This window comes from Arvicanthis niloticus, chromosome 9 (genome assembly GCF_011762505.2).
Source record: "Arvicanthis niloticus isolate mArvNil1 chromosome 9, mArvNil1.pat.X, whole genome shotgun sequence".
Lineage (NCBI taxonomy): Eukaryota > Metazoa > Chordata > Mammalia > Rodentia > Muridae > Arvicanthis > Arvicanthis niloticus.
Window position 1 is genome coordinate 79,629,900 of NC_047666.1, and position 24,312 is coordinate 79,654,211.

The 24,312-nt window shown below is 42.8% G+C and overlaps 1 protein-coding gene across 4 annotated transcripts in view; it reads right to left on the reverse strand.

The window, feature by feature from the left end:
- Positions 1 to 24,312, reverse strand: part of Abcc9 (ATP binding cassette subfamily C member 9) — a 121,969-nt gene that overhangs the window by 90,036 nt on the left and 7,621 nt on the right. For all 4 annotated transcript variants that reach the window (XM_076940794.1, XM_034511951.2, XM_076940795.1 and 1 more), the window contains exons 4-12: positions 23,201 to 23,342; positions 21,482 to 21,603; positions 15,457 to 15,623; positions 12,628 to 12,870; positions 11,040 to 11,225; positions 8,296 to 8,451; positions 7,411 to 7,566; positions 5,613 to 5,747; positions 1,488 to 1,650 (exon numbers count right to left, since the gene is read on the reverse strand). In XM_076940794.1, the coding sequence (XP_076796909.1) occupies positions 1,488 to 1,650; positions 5,613 to 5,747; positions 7,411 to 7,566; positions 8,296 to 8,451; positions 11,040 to 11,225; positions 12,628 to 12,870; positions 15,457 to 15,623; positions 21,482 to 21,603; positions 23,201 to 23,342 (1,470 nt within the window). The remainder of the gene's footprint in view (positions 1 to 1,487; positions 1,651 to 5,612; positions 5,748 to 7,410; positions 7,567 to 8,295; positions 8,452 to 11,039; positions 11,226 to 12,627; positions 12,871 to 15,456; positions 15,624 to 21,481; positions 21,604 to 23,200; positions 23,343 to 24,312) is intronic.

Below are 24,312 nucleotides of genomic sequence, written 5' to 3' on the forward strand. Positions count from 1 at the left end.
GATTTTGTGATACATTTGTAATTTGAATGTGTGTGTGTGCTTATGTGTATGTAATGTGCATTATATGTATGCAGTTCCCTGAGGAGGCCAGAAGAGGGCATCAGGTCCTCTGAAGCTACAGTTACAGATTGGTGTGAGCCACCTAATGTGGGTGCTGGGAACTGAACCCAGGTCCTATACAAGAGCAGCAAGTCCTTTTAGCTGCAGAGCCATCTTCCACTTTGTAGCTGAGGCTAGACTGGAATTTACTATGTAGCACAGGCTGGCTTGAATCTCAAGGCTACCTCAGGGTCCCAAGGGCTGGGCTATAATTGTATACCACTAATAATAATAGTGTTTGGGTCATAGTGAAACTGGGTGGACGTTTGTAAGATCCTCTTTGGAAGCCACAGGATTTTATCAAATCTGGTACCACTGTTCTGAAGAGACAAGACCCTGTGAGTGTGGAGACTTTTTCATGGCACCTAAAATAGAGCATGTCCTCAACATTGACTGCAATTCCATTTCAGAACAGAGGTGCATAACATCACAAAGATCTAAAGTCACTTACAATTCAAGAAAAAAAAAACAATACACAAACCTCCAAAAGATTGTTAAAGATCTTTGGGAACAAAATGACCCTCAAATAAAATCAAATATGAATGGGTGACATTTGACTAGGTGCATGGGAATTAAACTAATACAGGTCCATAATTGTAGAAAATGCTGAGTCTGTACTCAGAGATGGATACACAACACCTGAATATTCTTAACAACATACTAGAGAAGCAGGTTGTGTGTCCATAAAGTTTAACTTCTTTCACTTGAAGATATTTTTCCTTCTTAACTTAATCTTCAGGAAAGTCTACCAGAAGTACCCTCTGAAATAGATAACCAAACCAAGAGTGTGTGCTTTTAAGAGTTTTAGAAGTAAAATAGTCATTGGTGTGGTAATCAAGTCAATTTAAAGAAATAGTTGCCTTTCTACTGGGAAGCAACTGAGTTCCGGTTGTAACTGAGAAGCATTTCATCTGGATCTACCCCCTGCCTCCGCCATCCTCAGACCAAGTGAGACAGCTCAGCAGGTAAAAGTGCTCACTGTACAAGGCTGGCAACCTGAGTTTGATCCCCAGCACTCACATAAGGTGGGCAGCGAGAACTCACTCCACAAAATTGTCCTCAGGCCTTCACACGTGTGCCACTAGTGTGCACGTCCACACAACCATCAAAATAAGTAAAATCAAGTTTTAAAAAGTAGCGAGGATCTCAGTATATAAAGTGTCACAGCCAGAAACAACATGCAAAGTCACCTTCAGATCTCCCAGACGCTGGCCCTGTGATTGTGCTGGTCTTTATCTTTGGTGTGAAGACCATCATGTGACTAATAGACACTGGGTAAAACCATGTAGACAATAATGGGCTTCTGCCGAGGACTAGAGCGTGGCATTAGTTATAAGCCGAACTTAGTCCTGTGTACACTGGTCACTCGGCATGACAACAAGACTCACTGGAAAGTGAAGTGTAGAGTGCGAAGGTTTTGAGGCTGGAGAGCTCCTTCATTCTAGTCTCTTCCACGCTCTTGCAGAAAATGTGCTCCCAGGCATACAGCTTAAGGAGCTTGATGCCTTTCAATATCTCATTTGTCTTCTTCAGCCTCTCGGTGGAATAATCCTAGAAGACAGAGGAGGAAATTTCAATGCAAGATGTAGCCAATAGCACTAAAGAGGCAGGACCCAGAGATGCTCACACCTTCGGGAGGCCTTGGCTCTGATCGGCACAGCCAGGAATCACATGAGACAATCCCAGGGGTAGTTCAGCTCAGTGTGATGCAATCTCAACTTCATTCATCCTGATATTTTAGGTCAGCATCCAAAGTAATGGTTTCATCATGCCCTCATCATACATATGTGCACCCTGTTTGGTCCCCTCCTTAATGTTCTACCCATGTCTTCTCTCCCCTCCTACTGGATTCTGTTCCTCTGCCAATTGATCCCACCTTCTGCTTTCTTACTACATGTTCTATCACACTCTCTATTCTTTCTCCTTTAAGATACCTTCCTCTCCCAATATATTTCCCTTTTAGTATTGCGACACACACATAAACGCATAAATACTCATATGCATGCATACACAAATGAGCACATACAATTACACACACACATACACACCAACATACACAGAGATACTTTACACAAATACATGAGCACACACAAATGGACACACATGCATAGATACATTACACATACACCTGCACAAGCACATACCTACACACATATACACATTCACATATGTACATATGCCACTCACACATGCACACGGGCACACATACAAATGGACACACATGTATACACATTGTGGGGAGCCGACAGAAGGCGGCTATCATCCTTGCAGCCATCTTGAGCCATATACCCTGACAAGAGATTTGATTACATCAGCCTACAATAGCTGAGCACACTCTGATAACATCTTGTTTTAGATACCCAGGATCTTCCCTTGGGTGTGTGAGACTTAAAGGTGTGATTTAGAGCCGAGATTTAAGGGTGTGACTTAGAGATCAGATTTAGAGACAAGGCCTTAGGGCATGACTTAAAGGTGTGACTTAGAGGCATGGCTTAGAAGTGAGACATATAAAAGGCAAGAGGCAGACAGAAGAGTTCAGTACAACTTGGAACTAGGAATAAGGTTAGAGAGTACAACTTGGAGTAGGAATTAGGCATTGAGGAAGAAGACATTTGAACTAGAGAACTCAGAAGAGATTATTATTAAGTATTAGGCACTTGGAGTAGGCATTTGACACTCAAGACAGGCAATTAGGTATTAGGCACTTAGCACTTGGAGAAAGAACTTGGAATTTGGAGGCACTAGGGACTAGGAACTAGGGACTAGGAACTCAAGACTTGGGACTTGGAGAGGAGAAGAGAGACTGAAGAATAAACAGGATTGAATTACACTCTGTCTGGTCTCCATTCTTCACATCCATCCTCACTCTCTCTCTCTTGCTGAACCCCAACCCGTGGACTGGAGCAGCCTAGGGAAGTGTGGGCTCTAACAATTTAGCCCCCAAGGCTTTTGACAGAGTAGCTCTCAACATTTTGGGCCCCAAGCGTGGGGCAGCTCGGGCCACAACAACACACAAATGCACACAAAATATAAAATGCTTCTTCTGAATCATGCCAACTTTAGTATGTGTTTTGCCAAAGCAAGAATACTTTTTGGCTTTAAAATGAAGAAATGAAGAAGGAGATTTTTCTAGAAACGCGCGTGCTTCTATTTCTTCAGTTTATATAAAAGCGAATTTTTTTGGCTTCACATTGTATCCTTGAGTAACAGAGCGGGTAAGAGGAGAATGAATACTAACACGTGATGGGCTTGAGATAGCCCCTGTTGACTAAAGTCTGCCTGTGATGGGCTTGAGATAGCCCCTATTGACTGCACTCTGCCCTCAACACCACCACAGAAGAAGGAGTGTGACCTGAAGGCCCAGGCTTTGCTTCTTCTTTGGAGCTGTGGGGGGCCAGTGTAGGATGAGTTCATGTTTTTCCTCAGAGTCTTTAGTGGAGCCCCAGCTTACTCAGCATGTTCTTTGTATGTTCTTGTCTAAGGCTAAAAATCAGAGTGACTTCAGAGGACTTTGTAGTGGATTTAAGGTTCCCAACTTGATCATTAGATCATTGAGCTGCCTCCACCAACTCAATAGTATACTAGAATAGCCGACAAGACACAGGAGGCCCCACTACCATCGAAATAGACAGCAGAGTGAAAGGCAGACCAAAGAAAGCAAGGCAGCCATTTGGCTGTGTTTTGTTTGTCATTTTGTCTCTGGTGGCCTTAAATGCCTACCAAATGATTGCTTGTGAGCAGCAAAATGAAAGATAGATGTTTGATTCTCTGTCTCCATTTGTACTGCCATTCCGTGTCTTTCTGTGTTTGAATGCTACAGTAAAGGGGGAGATGGCTCAGAGCACAGTGAGGACAGACAGACACAGGAGGCACCTGAGCGGCAGACAAATGAGGGGGGAGAAACAGTTCCCCACTTGTATAACATACAACTTCCTTGTCATGGTAGAAATGCCAACTGAAGGGGCAATGCTGTGGGTGGGCACATCCCTACCTGTGACGTCTGATTTACACACAGCGTCTCTCTCATCCAATCAAGCTTTATTTCTCAACATGCTGTCAACAGTGTTACTGTTTGCAAATGGTTATTTGCAAAATGCCAATGCTTGCTCAACTAAAATGATGTAATGGTAATGACATTGAGGCAAAAGAATCAATAAGGACTGTCTATTCATGTCTATTCATGACCATAAAGACACTCCATAGGATTCACTGTCACCAATAGGTTTCAAGCAACCACACATCATTGGAGGGAAGTGAACTTCAGATGCACTGCACCTGATCTGCAACTCCTGCTCAGTTCATTTCTTCCTGGTCATAACTGACAGCTAAGGCTTAAGAGTCATTTTTGACAAGTTTCTTTTTCTTTTCAAAGATTCAGCCAGATGTGGTGGTTCACACCTCCAATCTCAGCATTGGAGAGGCAGAAGCAGGCAACTCTCTGTGAGTTCAAGGGCAGCCTGATCTACATTAGTGAGTTCCAGAACAGCCAGAGCTACAATTCCAGGACCTTGTCTCAAAACATAGCAAAAATCCCAAGGGCTTAGCACCTGTGATTCTCACAGTGAGAGACAAAAACTCAAGTCTCAAGTTTCCATTCTAACTTTACAAGCTTTTCTTGCATAGCTGCTACAGAAACCAGTGTGGAAATCCTTCAGAAAGATTCACACTATAGCTATCACATGGCCCAGTTATAACATTCCTGAATACTCACACAAATGACTCCAACTGAACACATCACAGAGACACTTGCACACTAATATCAATACAACGTCAGTCAAAGTAGATGAGTTTTCCACCAGCAGGAGATGGGTGGGGAAATGTGTGGAGACACACCATAGATGTCATTCCACCATGAAGAAGAACAAAATTATGGTCCTGGTAGGACAATAGGTGCAACTGGAGATTATCATATTAAGTAAGTTAGATCAGACTCAAAGTGGCAAATATCATGTTTTCTGTCTTCTGTGAGTCCTAGATTTTTCAGAGATGCGTAAGTTTTATCCATGTATAGATTTTACAGAGATGCATAAATTCACCCATGTATACATGACATGAAAGTAGATGTAAGACTGTGTAGACAGACAGGTTGATGGGAGATAAGGATGCAGCACAGGTCATATAGACAGAATATATTCAACATATACTGCATACTTGAATGAAATCTGCTATGGAGGTTGAACAGATGCTGGATTAAAAAATACTTTTGCAGTAATAAAAGTAGATATTCACTGGCCAAGAATATAAATAAAGCCAGGAACGGTAGTGCTTCAATCCCAGTATTCAGGAGGCAGAGGCAGGCAGAGATCTGTCAATTCTGGCTCTCCTGGTCTACGAAGCCAATTTCAGGCCAGCCAGTCTTAAAGGTTACAGGTTTGAGGGGAGGAATAATAAATGACATACAATGATTTTGAAATTATCCATATTGAGATGGATTGATTTCTTATATTATAAAAGTATAAAAATCAAGCAATATAGCTCAATTCCCTAATAAAATTCCCAAGGATGCAACTTACCAGAGTGCTCTTCTGAGCCTCCGCCAGCTTTGTGGCAATGAAGTACTGAATTGGTGCGAGGAGCACAATGACCGCAGCGCCAACCAGAGCACTGGACCCGAGCAAATTATAGAGCAGGATCACCCCCATTATGATCTAGGAGGGAGCACAGGGACAGGAGAGTGAGCAGGGCTGCAGAAGCCAGGAGTGGGACAATGCTGTCATCTAGAATGAATATTCTTAATTACCATGCAAAGTTTATCTAGGAGTCAACTCAACTGTGACAGTTGAGTTTTGCTAAGATTCCTTTGGGACGGGCAAAGAATGTATTTTTAGTATGTTAATGTGTACAACTGGGTCGGACCAGCCTATTGCATACACTGCAGAACGGCCTCGTGGTGTTTCTGGCCTTAAAATGAAGCTCTAAACTTGAAAAAAAAAATAACATCAAGAGGCTGAAAATTTTCATCACCCACTATGAACTTGATGTTTTAGGTTCTCTTTGAGTTGTACCAAGTTTTCCAAGTTGTAGAAATAAGCATATTGGCAACATTCTATGGGAGCGTAATAAGACTTACTGGGGCCAAGGGCTCCCCACTGGTGACCCCCAAAGCCACTTAAGACAACAAAGCTATGAGTAACCAAACCTTTGGAGAAATTTGGATGTGGTAACAAAACCTCTAATTCCAGCACTTGGGAGGCTTAGGGAGGAGGATTGCTGTGAGTTCAAGACCAGCTAAGACTGCAGAGTCAAACTTTAAACCCAAACAAACTTAAACAAAACAAACAAACAAAACCAACCATGTATAAATTCTCCTGAACTACTTTATCACACGGAATTTTCTCTTTTTATCAAGTTTTTATTGTTTGTTTCTGAGACTGGCTTCAAACTTGCCACATAGCCAAGACTGGCTGAACTAGCCAAGGCTGCCTCAAGCTTGTTATCTATTATGTTCAAACACGTGTATTTTATGAATTCGAATTTCCACTCAAAACAAACTATAGGTAATACTTAGAAGAACTTGCATTTTTAATATTTATACAATTTTAATAAGTGTAGAGTACAGTGTAAGTTTCAGCATAAAGATGAAAAATTTTGAGATAATGAAAAATACCCAGCATGGCAACCCAGAAAAATAACTGTAAGTGCTTCTTTGGCCATTGTTACCCAGTGGGATGAGAAACCACATCTTTCAAAAACCACATTTAAATTAATAGTTTATATAATATATAACTAAATAGCACTGTGGCTCATCACGGTCCAGCCATCTTATAAAGCTTGACGTTTTGCACTCTGCTGTCAAGTGAGGCCATGGGCTAGTTAAAAGTGACCACTATAGATCAGAAATGCTGTGGGATTTCTATAGATCAGAAATGCTGTCAGAATGAATGGGTTCAAACCTGGATGTGGATCTGGACAGTAATGCTAACAACTGGTGGGTGGTTCCCAAGTGCCATGGAATGCAAGGCCGTGTTTTTAAAGGCTTCGGACCTGGTGACTTGTTTAAACCTGATGACTTCCACAACTGTATCAAGAAAATATAGGTACTATTCACAGTGCAGTTAAAGAATTACCATGTAGAGAGGCTCGGCTGCAGTGCACGCAAGGGGCACCATAAGCATTGGAAATTAAGCAATATAATCCCACATCATACCTTTTAACCTTCTAACATCCCTTTGTCTCACATTCCTTGTCTACAAGGATCTAAGGGAACTAGAGTATTCCAACACAACATCCCTCCCGGAGCCAAGTGTCCACACCTCTGCTTGTTTTATCCCCCTGCTAATAGACATAATAATCTTATGTCTATTGATCTACCTGGACAGGCATGGCCCACAGATTGGGACACAGGAACAAGAACCACATGAGCTGATTGGTTTCTATGGCAACCAGGTTGTTGATCTGCCCCAGGGTCATCTCGCCCATGGATAGGTTAGAAGTGGAGAGCCGAAGGATTTTATTGTATATCATAGCCTACAACAGGAAGAGGTAAAGATGAAGGCCAGGCTGCAAACTCACAGTACTAATCAATTAATAATGTCTAACTAATAATTGAGACAGTAATTATTAATTTTTTGAAAATTTACAAGCTTCTCTACCTTCTTAAAGTACTCGTAATCTTAAATATGAACTTGTGTTTTCTAGAATTATGACGTACCCCCAGCTTTAAGCTTTATGCTCAAAAGTAAACAGTCATGGGAATGGTAGATGCAAGATTTTTAAAATATCTTTCTTAGTGCATTATTTCGAAAATCCCCTACACATTAATCAGTGTTTCTCTCATTAGGTAGAAGCTACAGATCTGAAAGCCAAAAGGGGGATAGGAGAAGGAAAGGGAGTCCAAAGTTGAGGTAATAGATGATTGAATAAATGTGACCCAAAAGCAAAAGGAGGGAGGACTATTTGCAGGGAAGGAAGAAGGAGAGAGGGGAAGGGGAGGGTAGGGAATGGAGAGGGAGAGGGGAAGGAAAGGAAAGGGGAGGAGAAAGAGGAAAAACAATGTATAGCAGAATATATGTATGAAAATGTTTCAAAAATTCATTATTTTAAGTGGTAATTTTTAAAGTAGATTCTAGTAACTCATGGCTACAATATTAAAGTGAACACAGCATGGCGTAGGGGGATTCTCTGGCTGGCTGGTATTCTTATCAATATACAGTGCATGTCATTTATAAGACACAAAGGTTCCCATGTTCTGCATACCAGCAGAGCCCCACGGAGGTTGATGCCAGTCTCTATGGTCACATAGTAGGAAGCCTGCAGAAATGTCCTCTGTAGGATAAGGGCCAGGAAGAGCAGGACAGCCAGCACATGGGCATTTTCCAGAAATTCCTTTGATGAGAGTGTCTCTGAAAAATCCTAAAAGGGAAAAAGGAAACAAATTTAAGCCAGTCTTCCCATCTGCCAGTTGTTTAGTTGCATTTATTAAAGTATACATGACTCTCAACTTAAAACTCAATGTTTTTACAATGCAGGCATCGATCTTCCTTGAGATGGGGGCTTTCTTGGCCTGAAGCTCACCAGTTGGCCTGGAGTTTGCTTGGCTGGTGGGTGAGCCCCAGGGGCCTTCTTGCCTCCACTTCCCCTGTGCTGGGATGGTGATTATAAATCACCCTGGGTTTACTGACGGGGATAACTTTTTCCCAGTTTCTATGTATCTTGATTCACGTGAATAAAACAAATTTTAAAATTTCATTCATTTCATCCCTGTGTCACTTCCAGGGAGAAAATGTGACTCCTGAAAAGATATCTTAGTAGAAAACTGACTGAGTCCATAGGAATACAAAGCATTGGCTCAGCCTTGCGCACAACAGTAGCATGTGCTAACAGTCAATGAAGTGTGTGGCGCTATTAAAGGCATTCTTTGCTTTAATTATTGAAATCTAGCACTGTGAAGGAGTATATAGAACAAATGGGTTTGTAGGTCTGGCTGCCATAGTGGTCTCCTCCTCTTCCTCCTCCCTCCCCCTCCTCCTCCTCCCCTTCCCCTCTTGTTCCTCCTCCCCTCCCCCTTCCCCTCCTCTTTCTCCTCCCCCTCCCCCTTCCCCTCCTCTTCTTCTTCCCCCTTCCCTTCCCCTTCTCTTTCTTCTCCCCTCCCCCCTCCTCTTCATCACCTCCCCCTTCTACTCCTCCTCCCCCTCCCCTTCCTCCTTCTTTTTTGATAGTCAAGTGAATAAAAATGTAATCTACTATGAAGTGTAAGACCCTAAGCTACTTTTGTGGCTTCAGAATAGTCATTCTAACTGCATAGAAGCTCACTGAGATGAATAATTCAGGACTAGCAAATGTTTGTTGGAATAGCTAATAACAACAACAATGACAGTAGTAATAATAATAGATTGTGAATGCATTTCAATAGGATGTGTTTTTTTAAATCTAATAAACATATGCTTCTGTTTCCTTCCTTATCTGTCTTGAGTATGCATTTGAACCTCCAGTCCTATCCCATCTCTTTACTCTCCTAGCCCTGCAGTTCAGGTGCAGACTGCCAATCATTAATTTTTGCACAAAGTTACTCAACACAATGGTGCTTATTAAATATTTATAAGATTCAAATCTTAGGGATAATTTCTTGGACAGATACATTCGCTAAACATGTCTGTGTGTGTGTGTGTGTGTGTGTGTGTGTGTGTGTGTGTGTGTGTGTGTGTGTGTGTTGTGTAATTTCTCCTAAAATAAAATTGTTTTTTTACTTTAAAAACATTTAATTTCTTGATAAATAAGCATACTTGAATTTCTCATACTACTACATTAATAAAAAGTGACAATTACTGTAGCAGGACACTTATTCTGCTACATTGTATTTGCAGTGGAGCTCAGTGATTAGGCAGTAGAAGAAGAGGTGGAGCTGGGAGAAAAAGAAAGGAAGGGGAGGAGAGAGAGAGAGGAAGGGGAGGGGAGAGAAAGAGGAAGGGGAGGAGAAAAAGAAAGAGACAGGGGAGGAGAAGGAGGAGGCTATGGATCATGAAGAACCACGGTGGAAAGCTGTCCTGGGTAGCAACTTTTATCAAAAGGTTAGGTATTGGGTAACAACTCTAATTGTGTGGGCATCATGTTGATTGAGCATTTCTAAATATATAAATCCTTTAGATAATCATTAAGCTCTAAGAGTCTCATTTCTACTGGGTATTGTGAGGATGGCAGATATTGTCTGGGGTTCAGTCGAGCTTTGTGGATGCAGCGTGTGGAATGGCAGAGCCATCCCGAACACTGGTGTCTTGTGGATGCCAGGGCCTGGCATCTAGCTATCTGGAGCCCAGAGGAGCAGCGGGAACATGGTAACTGCCCAAGAACAAACAGGAGCAGGAGCCATTTTCTAAATATCGCCCAACAGTTACAATATAATCTTCCAATAATATGTTTCTTTTCAAAAGTACCATGAACCAGGCAGGCAAGTTGGCTCAGCAGGCAAAGGTGCTTGCCACCAATCCGGATGAGCTGAGCTCAATCTCAGGGCCCACAGAGTGAAAAGAGTGAACCTGCTGTACCCCCACAAGTTGTCACTGACCTCCTCATATTAGCTATGGCACCCACATGCCCACACATTGTCATGATTTCAGTAACAGTGTTGCCCATAGGCTCATATGTTTGAATAGTTGACCTGAGTTAGTGGAACTGGTCAGGAAGGATTAGGAGGTGCGGCCTTGCTGGAGGACGTGTGTCACAGAGAGCAGGCTTTCAGGTTTCAATACCCCATGTCGTTCCAAGCTAGCTCGTTCTCAGCCTCATGCTTGTGGATCAAGATGCAAGCTCTCAGCTACAGCTCTAGCACTATCCTGCCCACCTGCTACCATGCTCCCCACCATGATAGTCACAGACTCACCCTCTGACATGGTATGTCTACAATACATTCACTCTTCTATAAGTTTCCTTGGTCTTGGTGCCTTCACAGAAATACAGATGTAACTAATACAAACATAAATCAATTTTTAAAACCATGCACTTACTCTCGTTGTGTTATTCTGCGTTTCGTTCACACGCTGGACTATTCCAGAAATACAAAGAGGACCAGCAAACCCCAGCAAGTCAGCCAAGTACCGGAATGTGCTGCTCAGCAGGATCGGTCTCCCAAAAGCTCTGTACATGGCCAGCCATATGGAAGGAGTCCGATTCGGATGGTCAGCAGCCTTTTTCTGAAACAAACAATAGACTGAAGTAATACCTTAGGACAGCAGCTGACCTTGGCAGCTGTGATGTGCTCTCTGAAATCCCAATATAATTGTGGAGATTTCAATGTAACATAGGAATGTCTGCATTCTTGCATTTTATGCAAATGGTATCTACCAGACCCACCAAAATGAAACTGGTACAAAGTAGTGTACAAGCCAGTTCTACACCTTTGTTCTTAGTTGTCAAGGGACGACATGGAATTCTTTTTTTCCCCTCCCCTTCTCCCTCTTGCTCTGGCCCCCACTCACTCCAGGCCCTCACTTACTCTGCCTGTCTTTGGACACCCCATATGAGGGCATTAGATCTCATTACGGATGGTTGTGAGCTACCATGTGGTTGCTGGGATTTGAACTCATAATCTCCAGAAGAGCAGTCAGTGTTCTTAACCACTGAGTCATCACACCAGCCCAGTCATAGGATTCTTAAGGACAAATTCATACTGTTATGAGGTTCCAAACACATGCTTCCTTTCAAAAGTACTGTGGATAGGGCAGACAAGATATCTCATCGAGTAAAGGTGCTTGCCACCAAGCCCAGTGAGCTGAGATCAACCCCAGGATCCATGTGGTGAAGAGAAAGAACCCACTCCTACAAGTTGTCCTCTGATCTTCACGTATAAGCCATGACATGCACATGCTTACACACACTATAGTGATTTGAATAAAAAGGGTAGGATGATAGTAACACTGGTCCCTTGTGCCTTTGATATAAGATCTACATAAATGTTACAGTCACTGAGGAACTTTTTTTGGGTAGCAGTCCCTCCCACCCCTTATCATTTAAAGAAAGTTGATGTTAGGCCTATGTCCAGGTGCCATTTATTAATGTCCTATGTGGTTTCAATGTATGTAACCTTATATTCTCCCATATCTGAGGCAGTAACAGCTCAAAGGGATTCTATACATTGGTATCGTGCCTTCTGGGTGTATGTAGACTATGTGTGTGTTGTCCCCTCCAAAGCCAGAAGAAGGCATTGAATCTCCTGAGAATCGAATGTCAGATGGTTGTGAGCTACCCTATGGGTGTTGAGAGTCAACCCCAGGACCTCTGGAAGAGCAGCCACCGAGTCATCTCTCCAGACCCTGAGCTTATTTTTAATGTGTACTTGAGCACATGTCCCAGAGAAAACCAGTGCCCTCAGAGTCCTTCGTTCTGTAGCAACAACAATCATGACATCTCTTTACTTCATTAACCCTTCCTCTTTGTCATCAGTGATGGAATTAACAAGAAGCCAACCTACTGGGTGAGACAGATGGAGAAAACCTACTTTCCCTTGACGACAGATATAATTTGAGCTTTATACTTTGGTATGTAATGGACCTGTTCTGTGTGGTTAGGGGTGTAGAAGACAAATGCTGCTGTTACCTTTTGCTCTTCATAGGCATCCTTCAGGCAAACATAATTTGTCACCGCCCTCATCGCTATAGGCAACTTTCCAATCGCCTTCAGATCAATAGGTTTCCTATGAGCTGATATGATAAGCGTGTTCATCCACCAGTAAGTCGCTTTGGACAGTAAATTCACAAATGGCTGGAGGAACCTCACGCCTAGGTCCTGGAGGTCTTCTGGAGGCTTCACTTTCTGAGGATTCATGAAGAAAACATATCTCTGCGGGTAGGAAGAATTCCACAGTGTGACCATTCAGCCTACTTCTCTCTCCCCAGATTAAAAATAAAGCCACAACCCAGTCTACATTTTCATTTAAGGCAGCCAAAACTTGTGTTTTAATTTATGGTTCTTTCCATTGCGCTCTGAAATATCCTTTGCAATGTTTCTTCTTTGTTTTCCTTATTTTAACCAGCTAGATGCCAGAATTCCGAATTGAAAGCACTTGGAGACAATCCTGAAAAATTAATTAGACTTTTAAAAGAGCTTGTCTTTATCCTATGATAGGGTTAAATTAATGAAGATTGTTCTATTGTTGAGATTTTAACACCACTGTTGAATTGTGTGGTTTGGCTGATTTAACTGTCTACTGTCCAGTTTCACTGTGATTTATTTCTTTCTACTTGTAAAGTTATTGATAGAAATAAATATTGAAAACCTGCTAGTGCTAGTAGAGTCTCACACTGTGACTGACAGCATTAAGTACAAACATATTGAAAGCACAGGCATCACGTCTCAGCCATGACCCTAACGACTCTGATTTGGACACGGACCTACAGTTACCACTAAAAAAAACTTCATCAGGGAAATGAGCAGAGTAGATGAACTTATCTTCTCTATAATGATCAACTTCAAGATCCGTGTTTTGATGAACCCAGATTTACCTTTGCCAAATCACGGATGAAGAAATCTATGGATGAAATCAATCACTACCTGTGATAACATATAGTTTAGGTTCACATGGATACTGAAAAGTGAGTGGTCTGGTGGGATAAATGGGAATGAGCACACATACACACATGTGTGCACGTACTCACACATACATACACACACACACATACACACATACATACATACACATTCACATGTATGCATATTCACATGCATACATACATGTTCACACACATGCACACATATCCACATGCATGTGCACATACACACAGAGAGACACACAGAGAGAGAGAGAGACAGAGAGAGAGAAAGAGAGAGACTTATAGAATTGAATACTTGGTCCCAAAGTGGTGGAACTACTTTAGAAGGATTAGGAGATATGGCTTTGTTTGAGGTGGTGTGTCACTGAGGGTGGGCTTTGAGATTTCAAAATACTGGTGCCATGTCCAGTCTCTGTCTCTGTGTCTCTGTGTCTGTCTCTCTCTCCCTTTTTCTCTCCCTTTCTCTCTCCCTCTCTCACCTCTATCTTTATTTATCCACCTATTTATCACTATTTCTATCACTTTCTGTTGCATGATTGTGTATCAACATGTGAGCTCTCAGCTACTGCTCTAGAACCATACTAGAACCTGCCTGCCTGCTGCCTGCCTGCCTGCTGCCTGCCTGCCTGCCTGCCTGCCTGCTGCCTGCCTGCCTGCCTGCCTGCCTGCCTGCTGCCTGCTGCCTGCCTGCCTGCTGCCTGCCTGCCTGCCTGCCTGCCTGCTGCCTGCTGCCTGCCTGCCTGCCTGCTGCCTGCTGCCTGCCTGCCTGTTGCCTGCCTGCCTGCCTGCCTGCCTGCTGCCTGCTGCCTGCCTGCCTGTTGCCTGCCTGCCTGCCTGCCTGCCTGCTGCCTGCTGCCTGCCTGCCTGCCTGCTGCCTGCTGCCTGCTGCCTGCTGCCTGCCTGCCTGCCTGCCTGCTGCCTGCCTGCATGCCTGCCTGCCTGCCTGCTGCCTGCCTGCTGCCTGCCTGCCTGCCTGCCTGCCTGCCTGCCTGCTGCCTGCCTGCCTGCCTGCCTGCTGCCTGCTGCCTGCTGCCTGCTGCCTGCTGCCTGCTGCCTGCTGCCTGCTGCCTGCTGCCTGCTGCCTGCCTGCCTGCCTGCCTGCTGCCTGCCTGCCTGCCTGCTGCCTGCCTGCTGCCTGCCTGCCTGCCTGCCTGCCTGCCTGCCTGCTGCCTGCCTGCCTGCCTGCCTGCTGCCTGCTGCCTGCTGCCTGCTGCCTGCTGCCTGCTGCCTGCTGCCTGCTGCCTGCTGCCTGCCTGCCTGCCTGCCTGCTGCCTGCCTGCCTGCCTGCTGCCTGCCTGCCTGCTGCCTGCCTGCCTGCTGCCTGCCTGCCTGCTGCCTGCCTGCCTGCCTGCTGCCTGCCTGCCTGCCTGCCTGCCTGCCTGCCTGCTGCCTGCCTGCCTGCTGCCTGTCTGCCTGCCTGCCTGCCTGCCTGCCGCCTGCCTGCCTGCCGCCTGCCTGCCTGCCTGCCTGCCTGCCTGCTGCCTGCCTGCCTGCCTGCCTGCCTGCCTGCCTGCCTGCCTGCTGCCTGCCTGCTGCCTGCCTGCCTGCCTGCCTGCCTGCCTGCCTGCCTGCATGCCTGCCTGCCTGCCTGCCTGCCTGCCTGCCTGCCTGCCACTGTGTTTCTATCATGATGGCCGTGGACTCTCACCCTCTATATTTAACCCTAATAAATCCTTCCTTCTATAAGTTGCCTAGGTCACAGTGTTTCATCAGAGCAATGGAACAATAACTAAGGCTATTTTAATTTTATGTTTACACACAGAGATCGCATATCTCCCCCTCCCTCTGGTTAAACACCACTTATTCCTGGATGGCTATAATCTTTAATGCTGAGGTCTTCACTGGGAGTCATCGAACAAATGCATTTGGTACTCACTCTGACCCGGATGACATTGATCTCCACAGCCATCAGCAGCCCGTTCAAGATGACCATCACTCCTGTGATGCAGAAGCGCAGGTCTGACACTCCCCACCCCAACTGCCAGTATTTGACCAACTTTATCGTCTTTGTAATAAAGGCCATTACCCAATACAGGAATAAAGCTGCAGAAAGAGAAGGGGGAGAGAAATGGAAAGTTTCACTAATAAACACAAGCACATTTCAAGTATTTCATTTGCAAACAATTTCTTTAGTAAGAAACAACATGAATGTTTAAGTGGGTGTCATGGGTTTTGAATTGAAAGTACAACACAGGACGAGACGTAGGGGTCAAGGTTCAGTCTTCCGAGTGTGAATATCCAGTTTCCCTCAGCTCCTGTTACTGAAGAGACTGCCTTGCTTCCAGTTTTTCTGTACCTCTGTGCAGTCATTTGGTTGTAAGAGAACAACATTGTTTCTGAACTTGATATCTCTCTTCCAATGGCCTATCTCTTGTGAAACCAATGGCATGGTGTTTTGATTACTAGAGCTTTGTGGCATCTTTTGAAGTCATGTGATGTCCCTGCCTTGCTTTTTCTCTCCTCAATACTTATTCAGTTATTTGATATCTTTTATTTAGTCAGATGTGAAGAGGACAGCCTAAGGGTTTTGACGGTGGTTTCATTGAATCTATAAATTACTTTGGAGCATGTCAACACTTTGATCATGTGTTCTGTGAAAGTATGAAAATAAATTAGAAATATTGAGGGCTTCTACTCCAATCACATGTGATAGGTGGAAGCCAAAAGGAGACGTAAGGATAAAGCTCTTGCTTCAGATTTTATGTGACTCCGTGGTATTGTCTTTGACCTTGTTTCTCACGACCTTCAGTTATATGAAGAAATAACAAGTTGGTATCTGTTAGGTAATTTATTAGTTAGGGGGGCTCATTGTAGTTCTCAGTATGTGGGAATCATTGTTTGCATGAAATCATCATAGGATTTACCCAGCTGTTCAGTAGGGCTTCTGCTGTGCAGCTAACCTTCAGGAGGAAAGTGATTCTTCTCAAGCAAGTAGTCTTAACCAGCACAGTCATTTGCAGGACACAGAGGAGAGCAATGACCCGAATGTCATTGTCCTTGACTGGTCATACGGAAGATGGATGGAACTCTTCATTTCTTACTACCACAGCTAGCATTGTGCCATGAACGTGAATTACAAGCAACAAGATCCCTGCACCTCTTTGGAAAAGAGCGTAGTCCACTCTGTATGGGTCATTACAAGTGAATACAAGATAAAAATGGATCTAAAACACACAAAACAATCCAGCTGGGCAAGACTTGGCAGAAACAGAATGATTGAAGGTGCTCTACCCTCCTCACTGAAGCAGAACTGAACATTCGCATCAGACCTAAACGTGTATCAGGTTATATTTTAGCTTAAGATATATAAATAAGGTTAGACTCGGGGAAAAATAGCAGACGAAATGATCCACTGTCTAAAGAGATCCACCTTAAATACTGGAGACAGGTTAAGAATAAGAGATGAAAAAAAGTAACGTGAAAGCAGGAAAAGTAAGACCCTGGAGATGTAGTGTTAATTCCAAGCCAAGTAGACTTCAAGGTGGAATATTAGCTGGAAGAAAAAAATGTCTCTAATAATGACCAAAGGGCCCATTTTTCAACAATCAAATTGTGAATGGCCGAATGGAAATGCAAGACCTGGACACTAACAAGCATCTCATATTAGTTGATGTTTGTAAAATTATTTACTATTTGGCATTATAAAAGCCACTCACTGACCATGGAGTTGGTAATTAGGAAATGTGGCATAATAAAATTAAACTGGGAATGAATAGGCAGTGGTGAAGGCGATTCTTGCACAAGCAGACAGTGCGAGTTCTGGGCTTCAGATTCCCAGAACCCTGTGAGTGCTAAGAGGTTTCACTGAACCCGCTGTCACTCCAACACCCAGGAGGCAGAGACGGGGAACCCTGGAGAAAGCTGGCCAGCCAGAGCAGCTGTGGGCATGAACTCCTGGTTCACATAAAAGCCCCTATCTCAGGGAATAAGGTAGAAGAACAAGATGGTTCCTAACATCCACCCGAGGTACCTACACATCTGTATGTGCACGCTTATGCATCTGTACCTGTACACACGGGTACCCACACACATATGAACTTGCATACACACAGGTATAACATACAGACAGGCACATGAAAAGGAAATGAAACAAAACGGCCGAAATCATACAGAGTATGATTGTATTCAAGTCATAACATAATTGACTTTTAAAAACAAAGCTAGACATGATGGTGCATACCTGCAATCAAGGAACTTGGGAGACTCAGACAAGAGTATAAAAACTTTGAACTCAACCTGGACTACATGCTAAGACCCTGCCTCAAACGCAAAGGGAAAAGGTCAAGAATGAGACTGGAGAGACAGCTCAGAAGTTAATAGCACTGGCTGCTCTTCCAGAGGACCCAGGTTCAATTCCTAGAACCCATCTGGTAGCTCACAACCATCTACAATTCCAGTTCCAGAGGAGCTAGTATCTTCTCAGATATACACACAGTACATAGCATGTGTCACCAAAATACCCATACACATAAAATTTTAAAACAGAAATGTTACTTTTTTCCTAATAAGTCAAGATCAATGTGTGTCACCTCTGAATGGGCTTAGTGGATGACAGAGTCTTAGTATTTTAAAACAGTTTCCACACTTCTCATCTCTCAGTTTCCACGTGCTTTGAGTCCAAGCATGGGTCATCTGGATTCTCTCGCCAAACAGCAAGCCAAGTGATGACAGGGGCTGGAGGGTCAGCCCAGGACAAGCTGACTTTGAACTTCTATCCTTGCCATTTTTGTTGGATTCTCCTTGACCCCAGGAGAATATGACAAACTAGGCACAGGCACAGTATAGTCACTTTTGAGATTCTCTATTCAGTCGGCTATCTAAATGTCCCCATGCTTAGAAATTAAATCAAATGTGTCTAGCCCATGTGAAAGACGAGTTCCTATATACACTATCCCAACTGAATTATAACAAAAATTCTATTACCTTATGCAAAAGTTAAGAAAAAAACTAAACTAAGAATAAATATTATAATGTTAGATGTTTAGTTCTGGGGAGGTCCCATATCAATGTTTCTACCTTAAAGGTTTGGGAAAAGAGGACAAAGAACAGAATCTAAAATAGAAAGGCAGTCGACCATCGACCAACCAACCGAGAGTGGGGAAGGAAACCACCCACAGTGAACAACCAGTGAAAGGAGCACACTCAGGGGCACAGACAAAGCTGCCTCTTCCAAAGGATTGCAGCAGACTGGTTATTCTCTGGCCAGGTTAGTAAAAGAGGGAGAATAAACACCCTGTGTTGGGAATGGAAGCAGCTCTGTCTCTGTAGTCTACATCTGTGAGGAGGATAGCCAGAAGCAACTGCATAGGACATCTGATATGAAAACTTAGATCAAAGGGAATTGCTTAGAACCAATGGGTGTGTGTCTGAAATAAAACAAACCTTGTGCTCTAAAGGCATCTTCTACAAAACTGATTTTAAATGGATCATGGTTCTAAATGCAAAACTTAAAACAATAGACTCATCAGATAAAACACAAGGTAGGAAATGTTTCCAAAGACACAGAAAGCAATAACAATTCAAAAATGCTAGATAAACTACAACACAGTCAAATTAAAATTTTCTGCTTAACAAGAGACTCAGTTAAAGAAAGGAGTTTGGATGCTCCAAATTAAGATCTCAGAGGATAAATTCTACAGCCAAAAGATTAAAATACAACTGTCTAAAAATAGAACAAAACATATCAATGGCCACTTTAAAAAGATAATGGGGGTGACAACTTGACACCTTACAGAGATGTGAGCCAATGAGCTCATCAAATGACACTGTGCACCAGCAGGCAACAGTAAGATGCTCATTAAAGCCACAGTGAGGTACTGGTGGGCACCTATCAGTGTGGCTACATTAGGTGGACCAAGCTCACCAAGGCTGTGCCCATATAGAACTGAAGAGGCCACATACTGTTAGTGAAAATATAAAGTGCTTTGGGTCAACATCCACTGGCCCAGCAATCTCTTCTGTGGTTTATACCCTCAAGCAATAGACTCCTGCATTCACAAACAAACAAACAAACAAAAACAACTCTTGATAACAGCCATTTTACTTTCACGATAGCCCAACTCTAGACACAGCCGAGGTAAGCACCAATAACACAAGGGAAAGGTGACATGTTTGTACAGAGGAATATCACACAACTGTTGATTCCAAGAACAAAACCCAACCCAAGGTAACTATTAATGACCCTCACAGAATCATGCCGAGAGAGAGCAGCCTAACTTACAGAGGTTAGACTGATTCAATCTGTGTGACACTGGAGAACAAGCCAGTCTCCATGCAGTGGAGGAAATCAAGATAGATATTTCCTCTGTGCAGATGGAGGGAAAGTGAGAGTGGTCTGAGAGGGACAGAGGGTATGTGCATGGCTGAGGGCTATGCTGTGGCAGGCTGATGGTGCTCACATCTGACAACTCAGGGCCGACTGGTCTCAAGTATGCAAATTTTAGTTCATGAGAACTGTAGACAAAGATCTAATTCTAATTAGAATATATGTAAGAATAAAGAATAGAAAAATATATAGATATATATTTGAATACATGGATAAAATGAAGATTTGTCTAAAACAGTATGCAAATTTTAGTTCACAGTAACTGTAGACAAAGATCTAACTCTAGTTAGAATATATATATGTATATATATATATATATATCATACATATAAATATACAGTTAGTTTTATATAGTTGGTTATTTAGTTAATACATATATATGAATAAAGAATAGAAAAATAAAGATTTGCCTAAAACAGTGTACACATTTTAATTCATGAGAACTGTAGACAAAGATCTAACTCTAGTTAGAATATATACATCATATATACAAACTATACAGTTAGTTTTATCAATATAGTTAGTTAGCTATAGATAGACTATATATCTACATGTATACATATATATGGATAAGGAATAGAAAAATAAAGATTTGTCTGAAACAGAGTAAGACCTAAATTGAAACTTTTTAGGTAGTGGGTAGGTGAGTATTTGTATAATTCTTTCAATTTTCTGCAGGTTTGGAAAACATCATAAATTTGTAATTGAAACAAAATTACAAATTCAGGATTTTAAAATGAGCATTTCTTTATGATATTAAGTATCTCTCTTATAATAAGTGAAAGCATCTTTTAACTCCCTCAGTGCTTCATTTTAGTAATAAATGCAGGTCTCAGACCTGCATAACAACTGTGCTCCAATTTTGACTTCAGGCCCTTAGGTACATTGCTTAACTGTACATTTTCTTTCCATTTTTATTCTGTAACTTAATTACATAGTTTGATTTTTTCCTTTTTTTTTTTGTTGCCAATTAGAAAGTCAAGGTTATTTAGAGGTCAAAGGAGCTGGGAAGGCTAACTAGAGAACCTTCGCCCTGTTGCAGGGGGGAGGGGCTGAGCTTTAAAACGCTGTTCCTCAGACTGTGACTGTGGACTTTCCCACAGGCTACAATGTTTCTGCTGCAAGGAGACTTGAAGACTCGCAAGCAGGTCCAGAGCAGTGGCATCCTATGACACCAACAGAGGATGGGAGAGGCCTTTGGAAGGGGTCTCAAGACTCCAAGGCAAAGGGAGACAAGGAGCTATGTAGAATGACATGCTTGTGGGGCCCCTAACGTGCAAGAGCTCTGATTGTTAGAAAACATTTCCTGGTGTCCCTAAGGCCAGCACATCCCTCTCCTTCTCCCCAGAACAACATACTACAGAGGCATTTATTGGAGAGATCATGGAATTGTCATGGCTCAGGCCACCTTAATGTATCTCCACCCCCACATTCACTGAAAGACTACTGAGAATTAAGTTTTTCCCATGCTTCTCACTATCAGCCTTCTTCAGTATATATTTATTTATTATGTGGGAAAGAAACCAGATAGTTCTTTGGGGGAGGATGATGAGGAAAAACCTATGAGAATATTTACCTAAAAGTAACTTAGGGAAATTTGATGTTTCAATGTTATGATAATAGACGATGGACGTCGTCGTGGCGACAAATCCCATCACAGCCGGCATGAAAAGGTGAAGATGCCTGGATGTACGCTGCCTAGAAAGAGCAAAACACTGTTAGTGTCTGAAGCAAACTGTTCTAGAGAGTTCTTCATCCTGTTTGCAATCTTCGCCTGAGAACTTACTCAGGTATGCTTAAAGCCAGAGTGCAGTAATAGTTGCTTAGAGAACATGGGAGCAAACACATCATACCTGTGTGACATAATTTTGCTGGAAGTGTTTAGCCTAACAAAAACCACATATTAAACACAATGAAACGATATCTTCAAGTGCTAACAAAAGTAAATGTATTCCCACTGTTCTACATGTGTAGATATATACATTGATATATAAGTTATGCATCAAGGAAGACCTGCTGAAGTAATTTAATGATCAGATCAAGTGAATGCTTAAAGAATAGGGAAAATGACATATTTGAGAAAGATACAGAAAAGATGCAGCTGTCCTGGACCTCACTATGTAGATCAAGCTTGCCCCTGACAAAGTTCTGCCTGCCTCTGCTTCTCCAGTGCTGAGACTAACGGCATGTACCTCTCTATACATGGTTCCACATCAATATTTTAATAAAAGGTATACCATGACCTAAGCACATGATCAATATTTTCCTATTGCTTGAATTTATTCTCTTATTATGTAAGATAAAAATAGACTACATTTGCGTTTATAAGTAAAACTCATTGTATTTAATTTCCTAATATAGACTTCTTCTGTGAGAAGGACAAAATTCTGTTAGAAATATGACTTCATGTGAATTCTGATTCTAAATTTCTCTCATCTATCACTTGCATTTCTTTTTCTTGCTGGGTATCAGACTCCCTTAATGCCTTCCTCTCTATCTCTATTTCTTTACAAAATAAAGGAGAGCGTCTGAGAGCTGATGACCGTATTAAAACATAAACACATAACTTTTAGGGCTAGATTCAGTTAACATCAAGACATATATATATATAACGATATTTAATATCAACATAGATTCTATATACCTATTTTTAAAGATAAAGTACTCATTAAAATGTGTCAAAGGACATAGCTTTCTGGTTAAGAGAACAAGGAAACATGAAAGCACGTGGCTGAGCACAAGTCACAGAGATCTAAAATTATTTGTCAGATCAATTATGTAGCGAGACGACAGAGAAGGTGAAGCCCAGAGGGACCAGGGAGAAGGTTCCCCAGGCAAAGGGTTTGGTGTGCAGGTGTGAGGACCTGGTCTGACTTCTCAGAACCTGTGTAAATATCCAGTCAGGGTACCACACATCTACATCCCCACTGTCCCAGCGTTCACAAGGAGCGATGTGAATCGGAGACAGCTCAGGGACCAGCTGGCCTGGCAGAAGCAATGTCGAGGGACTTGAATATCAACATGGTGGAAAGTAAGAACCAACACTGGATGTTTTCCTCTGACATCCATGTGCACACTCCACTCACTCACATGAGCACACATATGCCATACATAATTGCACAAAACAAAAGCAAACCCACGTGGTTATCCTGTATGATGAATGACAGTTACTGCTGCTAATAAGTCACGATCTGACCCCTCCCCCACAATAAAGTCTGGCAATGTGCTCTTGGCTACTGTCTGTCTATGCGCCGAGTGCCACACTGTAAGATACTGGCTGAGCTGAGTCACTCACGAGTCTGAAACGATGCCTTCTGCTATCTCACAAACGTGTACAAACAGGAGCGCAAACGTCAGGATCCATCTCAGGTTGTGTCCGGGAAAATGAAGCCATGTGTTGTGGTGAATTTGCACTTTGGAGCTCTGGCTCCCCCATCCTGAGAGACAAGGAGTGCAAGAATGTGATTAACATAAAGGTCAGTATAGCCACCGGCATAATTTACATTGTCATATGTTGCAAGCTTTGGGAACTTCCTGAACCCTGGTGCCTCACACCGATGGAAACTCTGGTCTATTTTCATTATCTTAAAAATAACTACTTACACTAGATTCACAGCACCAGGGAGAAGCACATTAACTCGTGTGACATCATTCAGAAATGATGCTCCACCTCTGAGAACATGATCTTAACTGATGCTCTTACACCCTTGACTCACCAGACAAGACAAATGAATAATGACAATAATCAAAGGAAATCGGCAACTCTAATCTTTTAAAACATGAGACCTGCAGGGGACTAACCAAAAAGACATATTTGGTGGTACAAAATGGGACATATTTGAGTCAATTCTGAATTACATGCATACCTGTATGTGTGTGTTCATGTATGTGTTCACATATATGCAAGAGCACATGCATGTCATGATGTGCATATAGAAACCCGCACTTTCCACCTTGTATAAGACCAGGGCTCTTCTTGGTCACTGCTGACCTGTAAGTTTTTGGAGATTTTCCTGTCTCCCTCTCGTCTCCCCATAGGAGTGCTGAGAATATAGACATGTGCATATTCCTTTATGTGGGTTCTGGAGATTCAGACTTGGGTCCTCATGCTTGCACAGTAAGAGCTTGGTGCACTGAGCTGCCTCCCTAGACCTGTCTCATCCATACATCATATGAGAAAATGATCCCCTCTGGCCGGGCCAGCACTGTTTAACAAGTGCTTTTCTCAAAGAAAGCTAACACTGATCTGTAGAGATGGCTCAGCAGTTAAGAGTACATACTGATGTTGTAGAGGACCAGAGTTGGTTCCCAGCACTCCAGACAGGCAGCTCACAACTGCCTATAATTCTAGCTCCAACTGATCTTCTGGCTACTGTGGGCATCACCTACACATGGGTGTGTACACGT